Raw genomic sequence first — 23,005 nt, 5'->3', positions numbered from 1 at the left:
TTAAAATGGAAATGTCTTGTTTGTGATAATAATCAAATAGAATCATTCATTAAAGACTGTTCTTTGGTGATGAATTATATTGCTAATATGCAGCTTTTAAAAGAAAAAAATAAAGACACGATTCTCACTACAAAGATTACCAGCAACATCAATTGTCGAATTAAAAAAAATTTATCAAAAGAAAACTTTAACAACTTTCCTGAGCATAAAGATGCTAAAAGTAATAAAAAAAGTAAAGACTATTGTAGAGATGAAAGTAAAATCAAAGATTGTAGTGAAGGTAAAAAGAAAAGTGAACATCGAATTGAATCTGAAAACAAACAAACAAATATAAATTCTAAAAATGATTTTGGAAATGAATCTTCCCCAAGCTCTGAAAATTTATTTGATAAAATAAAAAAAATTAAAAAGCAGACAGTCATAGTGCTATCAAGTGAAGACGATGAGGATGATTCTGATACTGAAATCGTAGTCTTAAAAAAGAGTGGAAAGTGTGAAACAATAAGTAAAACTACATTAAATATGGTAAAAAAACTTGTAAAAATTTCGTTACAAGAAAAAGAAAATCAAGAGAAATTTAAAACTAATAAACCAAAAAAAACTTTAAACAGTTTTTTGAGACTAAAATTCAATAAAAAAAATGTGGATATTGAAGATGATAATAGTTATATTTCTGACAACAAAAGCTGTTTATCTGATCACAGTGATATAGAACAATCAAGCAGACATTTCAATCAAGCAGACAATTCAATTTTACCAGCAGAAAATATTAAAAAAGAACATGTTAATATATCATCTAGTCAAATTGGAACTTTACTTTATAATGATTTAGTAAACAAAGATAAAAAAAAATCTGATCAATATTTTAGTAAAAAGAAAGTTAATCAAGGTAAAAGTCAAATTAAAAAGGTTATAAATGATGATCAACAACCTGGACCTTCAGGTGTTAGACCTCGTAATAAAATGCAAAAAATTAGAGAATTAGCCTCAAAAAAACATAAAAGTTCAGAAATAACTTCTGAAAAAAATGTAGGGTCATCAATAAACAAATCAAATGAAAGCGATCAAAATGTTTATTCAAATTACTTTGTAAACAATGAGTTTGAAACAAAAATTTTTTCTGAACCTTGTATTAGTAAATTAAATGACATATCTGAAGATTTATTAATTGAAAAAGGTTGTAACAAAGACAGTGTAAATAACAATTATATGGGTGAGTCTGAGATCTCATTTTCAACTGAAAACAAAAAAAATATTGACGAAAACAGTTTGTTTGTTTCACCCGATAAAACTAGTAGCAGTTTGTTAGTTTTACCTATTCAAACTTCTATTCAACAATTAAATAGTACTCCTAATAATGATAATTGTAACTTATCTTGCATCACAAAATCTAGTAACGAAAGTGGTCTAGTGCAAGTTGACACTGAGAATTTTAAAATACTAACTCCTAAAGTTGTTGTTGAAAAACTTCCAAGTTCATCTATCAAAACAGTTCAGTTTAATCCTGAAACATCAAATACCAAAGTTATAGAAAGTAGTGATAATGTTAAGATAAAAAAATCAACATCAGATATTCCAGATGCACAAAGGAAACATAGTTTAAGGAAGCGTAAAAGTAATTTAATAAAAACAAACTTTACAGCTGATGTTGAGGATCAAGCAAATGACTTGAATCATAAAAAGTTTAAAAGTATAAATAGAAAAGTTCATAAAACAAAAAGAGTACAAATTGCAGATGATATATCAGATGTGTCCAGCAAGTTAGATTCAAATGACAGTTCATCAGAAGATGAAGAAGATAATTCAGGTGAAGAATTTAGTGATCAAACTGACCATGACACAGATGAATCATTCAATCTTAAACATAAAATATTTAGCAGTGACTCTGAAGAAAATAATATTCGAAGTGGAAAACCTTTGAAAAAGCGTAGAAAAATATGCATGAAAGTATCAGATGAAAACTCTGATTGTTCTCTTGATAATAAAACAACTACCACTGACGATGATGATGAAAATACCATTTCTAAACCTAAAAAAAGAAAAAGATTAAAAAGCAAAAAATCAGCACAAAAAAAAATTGTTAGTGATTCAGATTCAGATATAAAAGCACCAAGTAAAGGGCGCAAAAAAATTCGTAAAATTTTAAAGGACAATGAACTGAATGAAGAAACAATTCGTGCAAGAGAAGTTGAAGAGCAGCGCAAAAAAAGACTGCTTGAGCGCATTAATGAAGAAAAGAAAAATTTTGAACATATTGTAAGTGCTGAAGATGGGGAGTTTGTACTTGAAAGGAACACTGACCAACAAGCCTTGGTATCTGTAAATATTGCTATAAACAAGCATTTGAAACCTCATCAACGTAAAGGAGTTCAGTTTATGTATGATTGTTGTATTGAATCTGTAAAGAATTTTAAAAAGGGGGACGAAGGTGGTGGTTGTTTACTTGCTCATTGTATGGGGCTTGGAAAAACATTACAGGTATTTTCAAATATTTTTTTTAATCTTTTTTTTTAATATAATATTAAACTTTTTTTTTTTTTGACATTAGTTTACATTAGTATATTTTGATAGTTTTTAGATCGTATTTTGAATGATAATTATAGATTGTTGCATTTATTCATACAATGATAAACAGTAAAAACATTCAGATGAAAACCTTTCTTGTAATTGCACCTCTTAATACTGTATTGAACTGGGAGCAGGAATTTGAAAAGTGGCTTACCAAAGATGAACAGATTAATGTAGGTAATTTTTACAATTCTGTATTTGAATTTTTTTTTCTTTTTTTGAGTTGATTTTTTCAGTTAATGCAAATGTTTCTGTTTACATTGCTAGATATATGTGCTTTCATATGCAAAGGATAAAAAAGAAAGGGTTTCTATATTACGGGACTGGTATAAATGCAGTGGTGTTCTGATTTTGGGTTATGAAATGTATCGAAATCTGGTTAATGGTACTCATATTAGATCTAAAAAAACTCATGATGAAATTAAAAAGTTTCTTGTTGAGCCAGGTTGAATATATACAGTTCTAATAATTGTAGAGTGTTAAGGGTATTTTGTTTCTACCCTATCTTATATAAAATATTGTTGATAATATTTTAGGACCAGAATTGGTAGTTTGTGATGAAGGGCATGTATTAAGAAATGTGACCTCTGCTATTTCAAAGGCAGTGAATTCAATTGCAACCAAGCGAAGAATTGTATTGACTGGTACACCTTTACAGAACAACTTGCCTGAGTGTACTTTTTTTAAATTTCTTTTTATTTTTTTCTACTTTTCAGTTGTTTTATATTTGAGTTTTATGATCAAAACTATATTGCTATTATTGTTGAAAAAAAAAAGTGCAAGTTAAAAAAATTAAACTTTTAAAGATCTGTTGCTGAGAAAACATGGATAATAAACCACTGCCTATTTTGTGTAATTATTGTGTTACACTGCCTATTTTGTGTAGCCGCTTACAATTATATTTCAAGTTATTTTCATTTTTACCCAAGTAGTTGCTTTTACTGTCAATGTTAAAGTAAATTTTTTTTTTTGAAGAAAAATAAACAATTCTATTGAAGTTCACAAAAATAGGTAATAATAACTCAAGTTATGTTCAAAGTTATAAAAAAGTTATTGAAGTAAAATCGCATATTGTGTTAAGTTGAAGGAAAAAATGTAATGTTAAAAATGAAATATTATTTTTAACTAAATTATTTATACTAATCTTAAATAATAAGTTTATACAAAAATAAGAGACCTTATTATTTTTGTTAAAACTTGACTGTTACATTATTTTTGTTGAAGGTTTACTGTTTCATTATTTTTGTTGAAGATTGACCGTTTTATTATTTATGTTGAAGGTTGACTGTTCTAGGTATCAGAGACTTAATAACTTTTACAGTATAATATGGTGATTCTTTTTTAAATGGGTTTAGAAAATATTTGAATTTTTTGTTTGACATTTAAGATTTTGAAAAACTAAAAACTGTAATTTATCAAAAGACTGTATCATGTAGCATTTTTTATAAGTTTAATTACAATTACATTACAAACAATCAAAAATGCTTCTTTTTTTTTTAATATCAACAAAACCAATTGAATTTTTTTATTTTTAAATTAATGTATAATTTTTTTTTCTTCAAAATAATTCAAATTAAAATAAAGAATTTTTTAAAAGTAAGTATTTTTAATATTACTTTTAGCATTTATAATCAACAAGAGTTTTTTAAATTAACTAAATATATGTTTCAAAAAATACATTTTTTAATAAAATAACTAAGAATAAAATGTTCTCTTTGTATACAATTTTAAGTCAACCAAAAATTAATTTTGAAATTTAGCCTGTTTTTTTTTCATTTATTTATGTAAATATTTTTGTTTTGTTTAAAAAATAAATTTTAGATCATTGCATGGTTGATTTTGTGAAACCAAAACTTCTTGGAACTAAGAAAGAATTTTTAAATCGGTTTGTCAATCCAATTAAAAATGGTCAGTGTTCTAACTCAACACCCTCTGATGTTAGACTTATGAAACAGAGATGCCATGTGCTTTATCAAATGCTTTCTGGCTGCGTTCAGGTTGATGTTTTTCTAATAATAAACATTCTTGTTTTTGAATGTTTATCAATAGATTTATAAATAAAAAATTAAAAATTGTAAAAAGTTTATAATTAATTGTTAGAGAGTTTAAAAATTTTGAATTTAATATTGTTGTTTACACTTGTTTGATATGTGCTGTTATTTAACTTATACTTTGTTAGATAATGGGTGATAAGTAATGATCCCAAATGAGTTTATAATATCTGTACATTTCAATAATAAATAAAAATGGTAATATTTAAAAAAAGTTGTAAAGCATATTTAGTGCTTTTTTTACTCAATCATTTTCTATAGTTTTCTTTTTGACGTATGTGATCTAATCGAGACTTCATCCCTCTATGAATGAACATAAAAATGCTATCCAAATTAGTACTTTAGCTTCGAAAAAATTAATGGAGAAACATTTTTTTTATTATCAGTGTAATAGAATCCATTTCAATTAATAGTTAAATATGATAGTGTGAAATAAGATTCATCATCCAAAACCCAATCACGATTCTTGTAATTCTTGTAAAGGAAACAGTATTTGCACCAACTGAACAAAACTTCTATCTAGTATTTTAGTTTTTTTGAAGCAATTAATTCCTAATAATTTATGATTTAGAACCATTGAAACATACGGGTGACTACAATTACATTTTTTAGCTAAATTTTTTTGTGATAAACCATTTTTATTGTTTATCGATTGTCTCAATCGATTCAAATTTCTATAAAAAATAACAGCCAGTTTGCCTGCTTTTTGGTTGTTGATTTTCATAAATTTCATCTACATAATGCTTAATTATATCATAAATGGTTAATTTGCTTACTCCTTCAGCTACAAAATGATCAACTGCGTACTTCTTTTCTTCATTTATATTATTTTCATAAAACTTGTACACATTTTTTTGTAAGAGCTCTTTTTCAGACATGGTTTATAATTGAAAGTTTTCAAATACTTTAGAAAAATAAATGTGCAATATTATATTATTTAATATATATTAATTGATGTGCAATATTATATTAAGACTTTGCAATCAAGACATCAAGTTTAACAACTGGTATCTTGTGACAGATTGCAAAAAAGGAGGCCAAAAAAAAAAAACTTGATTCAATTTTTCTAAACAATGCCAATTTCAACAATTTGTCACAGTTCAAAATAAAATTTAATAACTTTGCAACAAAAATTACTAGGTAATTTAATAACAATAAAAAAAGCCTAAAAATGGATAAATATGGTAAAATAAGCTCCTTTAGTAACAAATGCAAAAAAAAAATTTTTTCTATATTTAACTTATATTGTCCGCAAGCAACAATTTAACTATTTAATTAAACAATTCATAACAACAATTTACACTATTCAAAGATAAATTTTATAACCCAATTAATAAGTAATTAACTACTGTCAAAGAATAAAAATGCACTAGTAAGGCGAATTAAGACCCCCTAGCGGCAAAGAAAGACACTAAAAAAATGCAGAATAATTTTTTTCCTATTTACATTACAATATCAAGAACAACAGTTTATCACTTTTAAGAGTCAAATTTTTATTATGACCCTATATATATATATATATATATATATATATATATATATATATATATATATATATATATATATATATATATATATATATATATATATATATATATATATATATATATATATATATATATATATATATATATAAATATATATATATATATATATATATATATATAAATATATATATATATATTTATATATATATATATATATATTTATATATATATATATATATATATATGAATCTTTGGTTAGGTCATGGAATCTTGCAGGATTCCCTATCATAACCTTTGAAAATATCACGTAAATTATGAAATCAAAATTTATAATTGAATAAATTTTGCATTTTAAAGAAAGAAGATTGATAAAATGATGAACAACTATTACAAGTTAAAGAAGAATAGTAAAAGGAAGAGCCCAACAGATACAAAAAGGAATGAGGAATTTTTTGAAGAAATGGTTAAATGCTTTTGGATTAGTAATAAAAAAGAAGAACTAATTGAAGATATTATGAAAGACAGGGGAAGGACATCCAAAGCCAAAAATGAAGATATTGCGTTTATCTCGGACCAGCTTGAAAATAGGAAGGGAAGAATAAGAACAAATGATAAAAGATTTACGTACACTATTAAGAGATCCCACAAAAAAATCCGTTGCATGTTAAATATGGAAATTAAACTAAACAATGGTAACAATTTAGACAGTTTAGAAAACTCTTCAAGTAATGATAATAATTCTGACTGTGAATATGTTGCAGATATAAAAAAAGAACAATCTACCTCTGTTGTTTTTTTACCAAAAGTATTTAAAAAAAAACAGCTCTCACAGCAATAGGTAAGGGACTTTCAGTTAGACAACACACTGCAATAGTGGCAAGTGTTATTTCTAATTCTGGAGGTGATATTTTGCAATATCTTCTTCAACTGTGTTTAGAATTGCAGAGGAAGTTGTAACTAAAGAAGGAGAAAAGATTAAAAAACACGTTACTGATCTTGTTAAATCTTCATCATTACCAATTATTCTCCATTTTGATGGAAAAATAGTTAAGGAGTTAACAAACGGAATAGAACATCAACTTGATAGGCTTGCTATTTCCATCAGGATAGATGGACAAAGTGAGCTTCTTGGGATTCCTCATTTAAACTCTAGTACTGGAGAAACACAGAAGAATACAATCATAAAACTTCTTCATCAATATGATATTTTTGATAAATTACAAGGATGCGTTTTTGATACTACTTCTGTAAATACTGGTAATAAAAAGGGTGTGTGCATTAGATTAGCTGAAGAGCTTGATAGACCTCTACTTCTCTTAGCATGTAGGCATCACATCTATAAAAGGCATATTATTCACTGCTGGAACATTTATCCAAGCAGTAAAACAAATGGCCCAGATAATCCATTGTTTAAGAAGCTTAAAGATGTATGGAACTCAATTGATCAAAATTCCATTGTATTAAACAAGTAAAAATTGAAGATATTTCTGATAACTGGCTGCAGGTACAATTCAAGGAAGCCTTATCTTTTTCTCAAAATATTATCAGAATGAAAACAATGAAAAAGGTATTTAAAATTTTGAATAAATTAAATACTCTGTAATAAAATATGTTTAGTAAGCTACTGTTTTGTGTCTAAATAAATAGTCTTATTTAGGATTATATATATATATATATATATAGGGAGGTTCGGAGTTCGATCCCCACCATGTCCCTGGTAGTACCGCGCTTAACTTGTTTCTCCGCGCAGCGGCCTTGTTTGTCAAGGTTCGTGTTTCGGAGTTATAGAGTTGAGAGAGGGTTATAACCACTATTAAGTAGCCTCCTCATCTGTAGTGGCTTTATCGGCCTTGAGGAGGTGAATAACAAAAAAAAAAAAAAAAAAAAAAACAAAAAAAAAAAAGGATGGATTTAGGTCTGATTATCTAGAGTTAGTGGAATTGACAACAATGGTTTTATTTGGTGATGAACAGTACAGACTAAGAAAACCTGGGCCTGTACACCATACCAGATTTATGGCAAAGGGAATATACTTTCTGAAAATGTATCTCCTTCTAGACAACATTTCTAGCTCGACAGATTTCGAGAAGAAATAAATAAATGCGGCATTCTTCACAGCTGTATTTTACACTGAGTAGTTTATAAAGGCTGAAATTCTGGCTGTTGCTCCATATCAGGTGACATTTCTATGTTTTAAAAGTTTTTAATCATTTTGGTTTTTATTACCTTTTTTTTGTTTGAAAATTTTGTGTAATATTTAATTGTTTAAAAATCTTTAGGATATGAAAGCTCTTTGGCAGATGGTGAGATACTCAAAAATCAATTCTGTCCAGACAAAACCTGTTATAGAGTCTCTAAAGAGATACACCTGGTACATAGACCCAAATATTTTAGTTATGTCTCTTGTTGGAAAAAATGTACAAGAATGAAGTGACATTGCTAAGAAGTTGTACTCAACCTCGAGACCTACAACTTATGCTATAGAGAGACATCAAGTTAATTTAAATATACTGAACTCCCTTATGTTTAATGATGATTCTCCCCCAAGTTTTACCCCGCTTATAACTGACCAGAGTTGGTTAATTTTTCATATCTTAAACCATGCAAATGCTGACAGTGGCTTAAGACTCCATCTGAGACATGGGATCTAAATGACTATTACCTAGGATTCAAACAATTTGTGAATAATCTTGAAGTAGTAAATGACTGTAGTGAGAGGGTTATAAAACTAGTTCAGGTATCTATTTTCTTATGTTTGGTCCATGCTGTTTATGTTAAAAATCTCAATTTATTTCACGAGCTCATTACTTTAAAATATTCTTTAATAGGAGTTGATCAATAAATCGCACAATGAGGATAAAAGACAAAGTACCTTCCTCGTATCAATGAGGATAAAAGACAAAGTACCTTCCTCGTATCAATGAGGATAAAAGACAAAGTACCTTCCTCGTATCAATGAGGATAAAAGACAAAGTACCTTCCTCGTATCAATAAGGATAAATGACAAAGTCCCTTCCTCGTATCAATGAGGATAAAAGACAAAGTACCTTCCTCGTATCAATAAGGATAAATGACAAAGTACCTTCCTCGTATCAATGAGGATAAATGACAAAGTACCTTCCTTGTATCAAACAAATATAAGAGTGAAAGAACAATTTAAAAAAATCTGATTATGTAAAGAATTCTTTGTTTACAAAATAAATTTATAAACATGAACTATGTTTGATAACTAATTACTTCAGAAACTAATCATAAATATGGTTTTATTATGTAAATATAAATATTTTAATATTTAAAGTATAATGTTAACAAGCAGAACACTAATATAGTGCAAAAAAGCTTAAAAATGCTTTTTATTTTTATTTTTTGATCTTCATTTTTTAAGTAAAAAAAAAAATTAAGCTTAACATTATGTTTTTATTTCCTTTAAAAAGATAAAACAAAAAAAGAAAAGAAAGAAAAATTAATTTGGATGATGGTAACACTCCCCTCAGTTATTCCAAAATATGGGCAAAAACGGGCAAAAAATAACCTTTGGGCCCATTGAGGGAAGTCATGGAGTGATCTAATCATGAAAAAAAAAAAAAATTATTAGTAATATCAAGGTTGGGGCACCTTATGAAAATCAATGTTAGTTGAAATTCAAAAAAATCATTTTTTTGGAACACCCTTATATATATATATATATATATTAGGGTGATACATCAAGCTTTAATAAGAAACCAGTTTTTATTAACGATGAATGCAAGGTTTTAAAATGCTTATCAAAATGTTGTAAGTTATCTTCTATGTATCTTGAGTTTGTTAACCATTTTACCACATCTGGTAAAGTATGGTACATTTAAACTTCAATATCATATAATTCAATATCATGTAATGGATGTGATGGAAAAACAACATATATTGGTAAAACTAATAACCTAAGGTTAAGAACTAATCTACACATCGACACATGCAGAACAGGTATTGGTTCAGATAAATTTGATCAGCATGTTTTCAATTGCCATAAAAATGAACCTTTTTTTAAATTATTTCCAATGTTAAAACTCAAATGAGAATTTACTTCTTATTTATGAAGCTTGTCTACATAAACAGGAACATGACACAATGAACATATAAGCAAAAAAGTAATTATTCTCACATTACTTTTAAAATTTCCTTACCAATAAAAATCAAGTTATACTATATTTTTTTAAATTATAGTTTTTTATATAAACCTTAGTTACTTCTTTTTAAAACTTTTTATAGGAAGTTCAATATAAAGAGTTTTTTATAGTTTTGTAAATCTCATACACATCTGAAGATTTTATATGAAAGGCTTTCTGTGTTAGAGAAAATTTTAAAATATTTGTAAAAATTTAACTAAAGTTTGAATAGTTTTTTTTTTTGTTATCTGGAACTTTTACTTTTACTTGTATTTATACTTTTTCTTATTTAGCGCCAAGATTACTCTGTGTTAACACCATTTTTACCTCCTAAGCGTGAGTTTACAATTTTTGTACGTTTACATGAAAAACAAATCCAAATGTACAAGTATTATTTGGAAAACTTTGTCAATTCTGATGGACAATCTAAGATTAAAGGTCAGATTTTAAAACCATGTTTTTTTAATGTGAATTTTCTGAGTTTATCATGAATATTATTTTACTATTATAAAATTATGTATTATAGGTGTATCACTTTTTTCTGACTTCCAGTGTCTTTCAAAAATTTGGACTCATCCTTGGGCTTTGCATATTGAACGTGAACGACAAAGGTTACGAGATATAAATAAAGAAGATAGTATTGAAGAATTTATAAATGACTCTGACAGTAGTTCAGGAGAGCAATCTGATGTCATTAAAAAAGAAAACACTATACCTATAAAACCTTGGTCAATAGATACCAGTAGTGAGGAAGATGTGAAAGTTAAAAAAGATAATAAAAAAAAAATAATAATGAATGATACTAGCAGTTCTGATAATAGTTCTAATGACGAGGTTATAAACAAACACGGTACATATTCACGACAAACTCGAAGTTCAGTGGCTTTAAAAAAAAAAGATGATGAAGTAGGTGAAGATGAGTTCGATACAAACATTGACAGCAATATTCATAATGACATTTTACAATCTGGAGTATTTTACAAATCTGATGTTCAAAATGATGAAAATGATTTTGAAAAAGATTGGTACGATGATTTTCTCATTCCTGAAGACCAACATAATAATGAACTAAGTGGAAAGCTGATTCTTCTTTGTGAAATTCTTGCAGATGCAGAAGTTGTTGGTGATAAAGTTCTTGTATTTAGTCAAAGTCTTTGTACTTTAAATTTGATCGAAGCAACACTTTCTGATATACAAAATGACAATCTATGCAAATGGTGTCATGGTGTTGACTACTTTAGAATGGATGGCTCGACATCTGTTCAAAAAAGAACACGTTGGGCAGAGATATTTAATGATCCTAAAAATGAGAGGTCTGTGTCTTAGAGTTGAATCTGTTTAAAAAATTTAGTTTTTTGTTTGTTTATTTTACAAATACTATACTTAGTATTTGCGAAACAAACTACTATACTTAGTTAATTTTGATTTGTTATAGTGCAAAGGCCAACTTAATTTAGTCGATTTAACATATTTTTTATTCCAACTTAAATTAGATTAATGTCATTCTTGTAACCAAAGCTAAAATTTGTGTTATAGGTGTTACAGCAATCTAAATTATTATATAATTAATTTGTTATATTGGCTATAACACTTTACTTGGCTTTGAATGTATAATTTAAATTTTAGATGTCGTTTATTTTTAATTTCAACACGTGCTGGTTCTCTTGGTATTAACATGGTTGGAGCTAATCGTGTAATCATATTTGATTGTTCTTGGAATCCATCACATGATGTTCAATCAGTGTTTCGAGTATATCGTTTTGGACAAGAAAAACCAGTTTATGTCTACAGATTCATTGCCCAGGTTTATTTTTATTTTTTTTTATTTTAGAAGTTATAAGTTGTAAGATTTTTGTTTGATGATGAGCTAGTGAAAGATTGTTAAAGATGGTTGAAGTTAATTTAGAATTTTTTTTAAGGGAACAATGGAAGAAAAAATTTATGAAAGACAGATTACAAAGCTTGCTACAGCAGGAAGAGTTGTTGATGAGCAACAAATAGAACGACATTTTTCTGAAGAAGAAATACGAGAGTTGTATTTGTTTGCTCCAGAGCCTATAAAAGGTGATGATGAGACTCCTCAAGTTCCTAAGGTGATCATAAGTAACAAAGTGTTTGTAGACAATAGTTTTTTTTAATCATTATACAAGTTAATTTTAGATATGGTTAATCACAAAACAAATGTTTTACTTATGCACATGTTAGTATGTAGTATATAAATGGATAGTTATATCTAAGCATTATGTGCATACAAATATATTGAGTATATTGATAGTTATTATGTATAGCATATATAGTATATTGATTCAATATAGCGACTTTTAATGACATTTATTCATAATGAGTTGTATAATTTATACATTGATTAATGTGAATATACTGATAAAAAAGTTTAAGTATATTGATGCAATATACATAAATATCTAAGTAGATGTTTATATATATATACATATCAGTTAAGCGACTTTTTATCATTTTTTAACTTTTAACTTATTATAACCGGTAAGATAAAAGAAGAAATTAATTTTTAAAAAAAGCTCATTAGCTTTTAAATAACATTTATGTAAAAGTATTTACAAAATGTAAAAGTATGTTACAAAAGTTTAAATGACAGTTATGTTAGGTATAAGTGCTATTTACTGATGAAAAAATCTCAAATAAAATTAAAAATTTATTCTTATTTTGTTTTTATATTATAGCAATGATTGATTTTTTCCTTGATGCAAAGATCAAAATAATATGATTTAAATCTGATAAAAAATATATGATTTAATTTAAAACTAATTTAATATAACTAATTAATAAAAATATATAATTTTATTCTGATAAAAAAAAAAAATTTAATTTAGATATTAAAAATATATAATTTAATTTTGATTTAAAAAATATATTTAAGTTTACTAAAACTAAAGTTTATGCTTGGGTTTAACTTAACTGTCAAATTTATTTAAAAGTATTACTAAATATTGTTCAATATTTAAATATTATTTGTTCTTAAAAAAAATTAGCTTGTTTTTATCACAATTGTTTTTTCAGTTTTCTTTCCTAAACATTTTTTTTTTACTCAAAATCAAATTTTAAATTAACTTCTGCATCAAAAATTTGCACAAAATGTAAGTTAAACTTTTTTTTTTATAACGCAAGTTAAGTCGCAGCAATTATTTTTTAATAAATGATATATACAGTGATATAATTTTAATAAATGATATTTGGAGAAATAATCTTTAATAAATAAAGTAAATAAAAGGACATATTTTTTTAATTGTTACTCGCTAATTTAAAAATAAAAAATTTATTAGTAGTTGCAAAGCCCCAATTAGAAATTTAAGAAATAACCATTTGAAAATTCAAAAGTTTAACGTTTTTTAATTCATTTATGCAAATGTCAGAAAAGAAAGAAATTTGTTAATATCAAACATTTTTAAAAATGTAATATTAAATTTAATTATTTAATATAAAAAAAAATCAAAAAAAATAGCATTCCCTTATAGTAATAATAAAAAAGAAGTTGAATTACATTTAACTCGTTTTGTGGTAATTAATGTTATTGCAGTAATTTAAAAAAGTTAATGCCTTTAAAAAATTGTCAGAGCCCTTGCTTAAGAAGCAGGAGAACCAGGCTCGAAACGAGCTCTGGACACGCGTGGACTTCGCGTCACGGTAAGGAAGGAGGCGTGAACTTCCTGGTTAAATGCACTTCTGCGGTGCTCTGTGACAAGATCGTTAGGTCTTCTTGGGGCACCTAAATAACAAAAAAAAAAGAGAGAGAATTTTATGATTTCAAATTCACATTAGGCTATTGCGTTAAGCATTTTTTATTTAAAACAAGGCCTGATATAAATTGGAATAGGGTAGTAATGAATGTAGCTTTCGAGTGCAGCACTGTGCTGCAGTTGATCATGCAAAAGGACTGCACATCAAAATACATATGAGTTAGCAATGAAAACTAAAGGGATGGGTGTGAGCGAATGAACCAGTAAATTAAACAATCTGCATAAAAAAGTGCAACAAACTGACATTTTCTCAAAAGATATTGAAAATTATAAAATTAAATTAGTTGGTTTTAGTGATAATGGTGCAGCTGTAAATAAAGTCAGTAGAGCAAGTGTAACTGTATTACTTTAGATAAAAGTACTAGGGATAACTTTTGGTAGTGTGTTGCACATCTGCTTGAGTTGGCAATAAAATATATTATTGTATGAATTTAGCGTTTAATGATATCAATAGCATCAATTTGAAAATCTATAACACTTACAAAAATGGCTAAAATAGTTATGAAAGTTAGGAAAGCTTGTTGCTATCCTTGAAATGCTTTAAAAAATGCTAAACTTTATCACATCCCTTTCTTTAAATACAACTAAAGTTTTTGTAACATGTAATAGTGTTTAACATTGTAATAGTATTTAAAATAATAAAAGGTTTTTATGTAGATAAAATATTTTTGTAAGATGGGACTTTTTTTTACAAATATAATAGTTTTTTATGCATCAATGATTAGGGTAGATTACCCATAAAGTTTAAAAGAAATGATTTTAGGGAAATATTGAGTCTTTATGAAATATATTGAAAACATGTCTGCAGATTGCAGTTTTACACCAGCAAAACAAGCAAAGTTCAAAGGGTACCATCAGAAGTTCTAAATCAATTAATGTATTGTTATTAACCTGTTCTTATAGAAAAACACTGCATCTTAAAACACTGCCAGAAAACTTCAAAACAAAACCAATGTCTTTGTTGATGATACCATCGAAAATTTGTATGACTTTTATAGTATATCATTTCATCACTGGTATGGTATATCATTACATCACTGGTATAGTATATCATTACATTACTGGGTTCACTGGTAGTGTAAATGATATGTTTGCACAATTTAAATGATTGCACTGTCAAATATTTAGCGCCACAAAAAACCAAATACCATAATAGTTTAGAATCAAATTCTTTTGAATTCTATGTAAAAAGAGTGGAGTCCAGTTCTGTTTTTTTTTTTTTTTTAACTGTTGTTTGTATTGCCCATTTCAAAAAGTTGAGTGCTTTTTTACTCGTATGAATCGAATTAATACTGATACACTAAAAAAGTTTTAATGAAAAACTGTTAAACAATTTAATTTGATGGATGATGTGTATGTGTATGGAAGAACTAAATAATGTTAAGTTTAATATAAATTCTAAAATTGAATTATAGACTGAAGTTACAGTGTTAAGGCCTGCACAGACAAGCAGAAATATTGATTTAAAAAAAGAAAATTTTTTTACTAATAAAACACAACTTGATTCAGAATCATCATCAGGCAAACAGGCATGACTTTAGCATTAATGAATATTTTTTTTGATTGTATATATTTAGTAAACTATTGTTGACAAAATCTTGTTTATGTAGCATTAGTAATTTTTATCGTGAAATTTTATAAAACAACTGTCTTCTAGTATTAAACATTCAATTATTTTAATTTTTTGGGGGGTTTAAAAAAAAACTACTGTGCTAGATTAAATTTCATATCATTAGCTAGATTTCATATCATTATCGCATGCTAAAATTTCATATTTTCTGCAGCTACACTCAGTTGCTAATTTAAAAAAAAAACAATCACTTAAACTTAGTATTAAAAATCTCTTCTAAAGATTTTAGTGCATTTTAAAGCATTAGGGAGTAACAAATTAAAAGTATTTTTAAAAAATAAAGTTCTACTATGTTCAATTAATAATTTTGCAAAAGTTAATTTTTTTTTTAATAAAACATTTAAACAAGTCAATTAAAAGTAAAATGCAAAAATATTAAACATCTAAAATTACTTTAATGTCATCATAGTTCTGTTGTACTGTGCTGTAAAACTTTGTTATGAGTTTTCCTTTAAAAAAATTCATGCTTTGAATGCATAAAAAGTTGATTACTGCTTCTTAAAGCAAAAAGTTTTTTTTTATTTACAAAAATTAGTAGCTGTTATGAAAAAAAAGTTGGTACACTGAAAAAGAAATTTATGTGTTTATTTCAGTTCTATGTGATAATAGACCCATTGTAGATTTTTTATTTTGTATATTGATAAATTTCTTTTTATTTGTATATGTATTTTGTATGTGTATTTTTAAATGCTTATGTAAACGCACCATTATATAGTGCAGTATGCTTATTCAAAATATATATAATTGTAGGATCCTTTGTTAGCGGATGTTGTTCAACGTTTACACCCAAAACATATTGTCAGATATCATGAGCATGATATTTTGTTAGAAAATGTAGAATCAGAAGAGCTTAATGAAGAAGAGAGAAAGCAAGCCTGGAAAGAGTATGAAAAAGAAAAAGAATCTGCAACCATTAACTTTAGTAAGTTTTTAATTTTATTTGTTGAAAGTGTTAAACTCAACCCGATAGTCCTCTTTTTATACATTACTTTTTTACTATATTTATGTTTTTTTTTTTGTTTTTTATTATTTAATGTTTTTACTAAAATAAGTTTTCCTTTTTCTTTTGATGTTTAAATAATTTGGTTTTCTTGAAATGAGTAAATTGCTCATTGTTTCTTGCATAATAAAATACTTTAAATGCTGAAATAATTACTTTTGTCAAATTTATAATGGTTTTTATACAGTAACATTTCTTGTTTTAAGTATATAATTTTTTAATCCAATTATTTTAACTTTATTCGCATAAAGTTTTTTTTTTTTTTATATATATATATTTAATAAAGAATTCTTTTTTTTTTTTCAAAAAAAAAATCATTACAGAGTTTTATAATTAGATAAAAGTTAATTAAAAAATATTTTTAAAACTGTTGATGATTTGTGATAAAAAGAAAATATTTATAAATATAAATATACTAATGTGTTCAATGTGTTCAATTTACTGAATGTAAATTGATTTAAATACTTATTAAAGCTCAAAGAATTCAAAATATCATTTTCATTAGTTTGTTGACCCCCTGCCAAAATTATATTCTCATAATAACCAAAACTTATAATCTTTATACTTCTGCTTATTATAAAAATTAAGACCAGATTGTGGTTAAACATGATTTTGATTTGCAGTTGACTTATTTGAATCTAGTTGCATATCAAGTAACTTCGAATGAGAAAGGGTTTATTCTGCTGGTATGTCAACTAATTTTTATTAGCTAACTTTGGTTTTGTTGCAAATGAAGTTCTTATCAATTAGTTGCAAATGAAGTTCTTATCAAATTGAGAGTGTTAATCTTATAATTCAAAATTCTATTAAGTAATGGCTCTACATCATAAGGCTCTACAACACAAGAGTAAATTTTGCTTTTTTGAAAACCATTTTGAAGTTTTTTTAAAATAATGGATTCTAGGAAATCAAGGGCTTGTTTAAGTAGCTACAAAAATTTCGTGAGACACTAAGACATTAACCATCAGGTGTTTCTTTTTACTCTAATACGACTTTTCTCCTAGCCATTTTCATTGACCTAAAAAAAAAAGCATCCACTAGTTGTGTAATATGTGTATTGTTGGGATGCAAGCATACACAATTATTTTATTCTTAGCATTTTTGAAAAAAAATGTTAAAGGTGAGTAATTAGATTTTCAGCAATGACAACTTTTCTATGTATTTTTTATGATCTTCCTGAGAAACAGACTTTATTTTCAAAAGAAAATTAAGAGTCCTAGAAGAAGATTAAGAGTCCTTTGTTCCCTATATTGAAACTATGAGTAATTTCGGGAAACAGGAAACATGAGTGATTTGGTCAATTCAAATACTGGAGTAAATATATCACAGATTTAAACTGTTACTTTTATAACTAGAGTATAACAACATTTAGTTGATGTGCTTCAACTTCAAGTTTTAGAGGGAAAGCTAAAAATTTTTTAACACCTGATTTAAGCTCAATAACCTGAATTACAAATTTTTTTTTTATAGTTTAGGTGATTGCACTTAGTCAAGTATAAACTACGGCAATATAATAATAAAGTATAGTATAACAAAAAATAAAAACAAAAACAATAAAAATTATGTTAACAAGTGGTTATCAGCTTATCACTTGAGGAGCAACCTGCAAAAGTTAGAGAATTGCATAACTTGAAAATGGAAACTCAAAACTAAAAAAAGTAAATTATGATTTCCCCATTTGACAAGTTAAATAATAAAAATTTAAAGGTAAGCTTAAACGTATTTTTATTTGAAAATATTGATAAAAAAGAAATCACGAAACAACTGGGGATAAACAGTGAGCAATTTAATTTTTATGTCTGAATGTTTGGAACCTTATATTTATTTTATACCGAATCCAATTTTTGTCAAAACAATAGTATTCAGAAAACTTATGACAAAAATACTAAGCTTCTCATAGTAACTATATCGGTATAGCTTAAATATGTCATTTGTAACATTCGTTACAGACCAAATGATCATCGACTGTGAATGAACTTTTAGTGGTTTGATTTTGTTTTTATCAACTTTGTTTCAATAAATTAATCTGAAACAAGATCTTAGGATTTTAGTTAAATGTCAAACATACAAACTAGTATTGAGTATCACAAAATTTTTATTTATATGACTTAGCAGCGTTTTGCAGATGGGTTCCTCATTTACTAGTCAGTTTATTTGTTTTTATTATTCAAAGATGACTAAAAAAAAACTTTTTTTTTGAATCTCGAGATTAATTACAAAAATCCTTTTTTATTTCAGATCAACGCCAACAAGCTGTTAGTTTTGCGACTGAGAATCAGCATCCACAATTTGAGAGGCTTTTGCATCAACCTCAAGCACAAATTCAGAACCACATGCAATTTAACGAATCATCTAATGTATCTCAACCAAACAGAATTTATATTAAAGTGCCACCAGGTATTTCCGTATTAGAGTATTCTAAACATTTACAAAATCGTTCACGAATGGAGCAATATGCAAGAGATATTCAAATGCCACATTTAGGTTATGTAGCCAATCAGATCAATAATCGGCATTCTTTCTTAAATACCCAACAACCTTTGTATAATAACCAGCAATTTTATTTGAGCAGCCAACGCCCATTCAATATCGGAACAAATAATCGCTCAATGATTTCCGCATCAGACGGTAGGTATGTGGAAATGCACAATCCAAAATACGCTCGAGATATATCTATAATGAATCCTTTTTCTCACCAACATCGTCTTGTACATCCAGCAGATCATTTAAGGCCTTTAAGTACATTTATTTCATCAGTCGGTCCCACGATTGGACCATCAACTATTGGGCCGCAGGCAAATAGATTTGCATATTTTTCTGGTAGGGGAATGCCGGGGCCGAATGGACTTTAATTTTGTTTTAATTTACATTCATCTTATTACTTATAAGAATATGAATTTTGTTTTAATATCATTCAAATACTAAAATAAAAGAGTTTGTTTTAAGACTATTACATAAAACTTATATTATAAGACTTTTTTGATTAAAATAAAATCTTAAGTTTTAATAAAATTTTAATGATAGTAACGAAGAGTTTGTCCATGGTCCTATTTATTATAATTAGGTTGCAAGAGAAGCCAGAATGTTATTTATGTTTTTGGTTTTAAGCTGACTGTAATTTGCTATTAATTTATATTCAAAAAATATGATAGTTATAAGTTATAAACATACGTGTTTTCTCCCGATTTATATTATAATTCTCTCTTTATAAATATATATATATATATATATATATATATATATATATATATATATATATATATATATATATATCGGGCGCGGATCCAGGCATTTGTGACTAAAATTAAATAAAGGATTTTTTAAAAGTTCCTCAATTTTTTACATTTGCCGACTTTAAAATGTCAAAATTTGCCGACTATATTTAAAATTGCGAAATACAATTCGATATTGGCCAGTGAAAGAAGTGGGGTGAGGGGGATAGGGTGATATCAATAGGGGTGACACCACCCTATCCCCGACCTCCCTGTTTAAGATAAGTTACTTTACTTTTGGTTCTTTTCTGTGGGAGGACCGATGAAGTAAAAAGTAATCCTACGGAGCCATATGTATCATTTTTTTCAACTTTAATACCTAGGGAGACTAACCTGCTTTACTTAACTACTCTAGACTTAATAATCTAACAGCATTATTACCATAAGTATAATAATTTTCACGAATGTGGCTAAAAACTTCGTTGATTCGTTGTAGACAAAACATGTGTGCTGTTTTGTCTCCGACGAATTATTTATATAAGGAATCAATGACAGGCCTTGGAGATCATTCATATTATAAATATATAGACTTACAAAAATAATATCATATTCTAATCTTACCCAGTAGAAATAACTTTCTGTTTGAATATAAAAAACACTTAATTTTGATATCTCTCGTTAGAAATAAACTTTCTAAACATTTGTGTAATTCAAAAATGCATACATTTTTTAATTATTACAGATAAAATGTTAAAAAGCATTAGAGGCAAAAAAAATTATAAAACCCAAATATTTCATTTTTTACCTCTAATTGAAATCTATTTACTACGTGTTTGTTTGACAATATTCTGCTAACGTAAAGCTATTCTAAACAGTTGAGTTAATCTTGGCAAAGGTTATTTTGTATCGTTTTTAGTTATCCATTTAATAATAAAGTTGTTTAAAATATTGCCTAGGCTATTTAGTTCATAAAATAGACATAATACTTGTCTAACTCACTTAACAAAGGGCACCAACGAGAAGGTAAGCCATAGGACTTTGCACTCCATCAGTAAACTGTCGTGTTGCCTAAAGTTAACCCTCCATTTCTGGATTCTTTCCTTATCTTGGCACTTTAATTAAAGTATTTGTAATGTTATCTAAGGTTAGCCCTCCATTTCTGGATTTTTTTTTTTTTCTTTTTTTAAAAGGCGGTTTAATTAAAGTATTAGTATTGTTGTCTAAGGTCAGCCCTCCCTTTCTAAATTCTTTTGATAAGCAGTTATGCTCAAATATTTATAGAAGCATTTTATAATTTTTTGTACTTTTTTTTTATAAATTTTAATAAATAAATAAACAAGACAAAATATAATACAACAAATAAAGTAACAACTAAAACAGTAACACCCTAAACCACCTGAAAACGCTTTTAACATTAAGAATTAATAGAAATAGCAAATGAAGTATGAGTTTCACAGTTTATATAAAACAATGAATAGTAATAAATTGCTAATAAAAAATGGTTTTCAGTTTACATGTTTAAAACAATGAGTAGAAATATTTCGTTATTGAGAAAATATTTACATTTAAGAGATACTTTAAAAACAATTGTTAAATTTTTTACTTATCACTTAAAATTTTAAATAAAAACTCTAGTTTCTGTCTCCTTTGGATGCAAATATTTCAATAACTGCTAATATCAGGAACTATTTTCTGATGAATATACATTAAAGCAAGTCCATTCAATCTAATTTCTGGCGTAGTACTCCTAGTGTAAGTTTTTATTCTCCTAAAAGTAGATAATGACCTTTCATACTCACAAGTAGTGATTGGTATTGTAGCAAGTATATAAAAAGCCTCTAAAATGTTTGGAAAGCCTCTCATATCCATAAATGTATCTGAAATTGTAGGTGGTAGTTCTGTCTTTTCTTTCTAAAATTCCTTCCATAGCTCTAATTCAGCATTAATTGATGAGAAATAAGGAAGATCGGATTTATAAAAATTCAAAAAAATTATGAACTTTTCTTTCCATAAACAAAACCGAATTTAAAATGTGTCAATAAGTTTTGCTTGACCAGAAGCAAGGTATTTTTTTAAGCAATTACTTCTTTTAGGAGAAAAGTTAAAAAGTCTTTAACTTGTTCAAGCAAATTTTTTACTTGCTAGATTTGGCAACTTTTCCCAACAACTAAACTAAGTTTATGTGAGACGCAGTGGACAAATAATGCTTTAGAATTAACATTTTTTATAAGAGATGAAACATCTTTGTATTTACCTGACATTGAAGCAGCTTCATCATAAGACTGACCTCAGCATTTTCTTATATCTAAACCAAATTTTTTTAAAGCTTCAAGATTGTTGGTAGCTATGTTTAAACCAATTGTTCCTGTTTTGCATTCAAAAAAGCGTAAAAAAACTTAATATTACTGTTCAAGTCAACATAACGTATGACAATAGAAAGTTCTATCGTTGCACAGTCTAAAGCCTTGTCTCCAATAATGGAAAAGTACTTACTTTTTATACTTTAATATCATTTAAAAAAGTAAGTACTTTTTTAAATGATATTAAAAAATGTACAGTTGTTGGTAAACTTGTACCAAAAACTGTACATTGAAGACAATATGCACCTTTTTCAATTTTAGAGTAACAAAGCCAAGAAATTATCTGACCATTTTAGCAAAAAATGTCTTTTTCTGCTTTTACCTGGTAAAGGGAGTTGGAAGCATTTATCCGGAACCCAGACATTATTAATTAGAGATAACAGTTATTATCATTTGTTCCTGATTTTAATTTTTCACCATGTAGATGGTATGATGAAACATCATAGTTTGAATAAGATGCTAACTGATCTGTATTTAATAAACTAAGGTCAACAACGTTGTTTTACATTAGTAGAACATTAGATTCAAGAGTGTTTTTATCATTGTTGTTGGTGTTTTTTGAGATAATTACTTCAGTTTTAACTGTTTCATTACAAATACTAGACTTATCTATATCTAAAGTGTTCTTAGAAACAGTAGGAAAGAAAAATTTAGACTGAATTAGTTTTTGTATTTTGTTATCTGTAGATGGAAAACTAGACTTAAAAACTTTTATTTTTTTGATACTAAGTAAACTTGTATCACTCATAACAACAGCTGGTCGTTTTTTGGGAAGATCT

The 23,005-nt window shown here is 26.8% G+C and overlaps 1 protein-coding gene across 1 annotated transcript in view; it reads left to right on the top strand.

Annotated features, from left to right (window-relative positions):
- LOC100208125 (transcriptional regulator ATRX) overlaps positions 1–19,820 on the top strand; it is a 57,296-nt gene extending 37,476 nt beyond the window's left edge. The window contains exons 6-16 of the mRNA XM_065812515.1: positions 1–2,478; positions 2,604–2,741; positions 2,836–3,013; positions 3,105–3,242; positions 4,390–4,565; positions 10,545–10,689; positions 10,778–11,564; positions 11,878–12,055; positions 12,171–12,344; positions 16,405–16,576; positions 18,893–19,820. The exon at positions 1–2,478 is cut by the window's left edge and continues 192 nt beyond it. Of these exons, the coding sequence (XP_065668587.1) occupies positions 1–2,478; positions 2,604–2,741; positions 2,836–3,013; positions 3,105–3,242; positions 4,390–4,565; positions 10,545–10,689; positions 10,778–11,564; positions 11,878–12,055; positions 12,171–12,344; positions 16,405–16,576; positions 18,893–19,506 (5,178 nt within the window). The 3' untranslated portion in view covers positions 19,507–19,820. The remainder of the gene's footprint in view (positions 2,479–2,603; positions 2,742–2,835; positions 3,014–3,104; positions 3,243–4,389; positions 4,566–10,544; positions 10,690–10,777; positions 11,565–11,877; positions 12,056–12,170; positions 12,345–16,404; positions 16,577–18,892) is intronic.
- The last annotated feature ends 3,185 nt before the right edge of the window (positions 19,821–23,005 follow it).

The sequence above is a fragment of the Hydra vulgaris genome, chromosome 12 (assembly GCF_038396675.1).
Source record: "Hydra vulgaris chromosome 12, alternate assembly HydraT2T_AEP".
Taxonomy (NCBI): domain Eukaryota; kingdom Metazoa; phylum Cnidaria; class Hydrozoa; order Anthoathecata; family Hydridae; genus Hydra; species Hydra vulgaris.
Note: the sequence above shows the minus strand (reverse complement) of the source record. Positions and strands in the feature narration are given on the sequence as shown.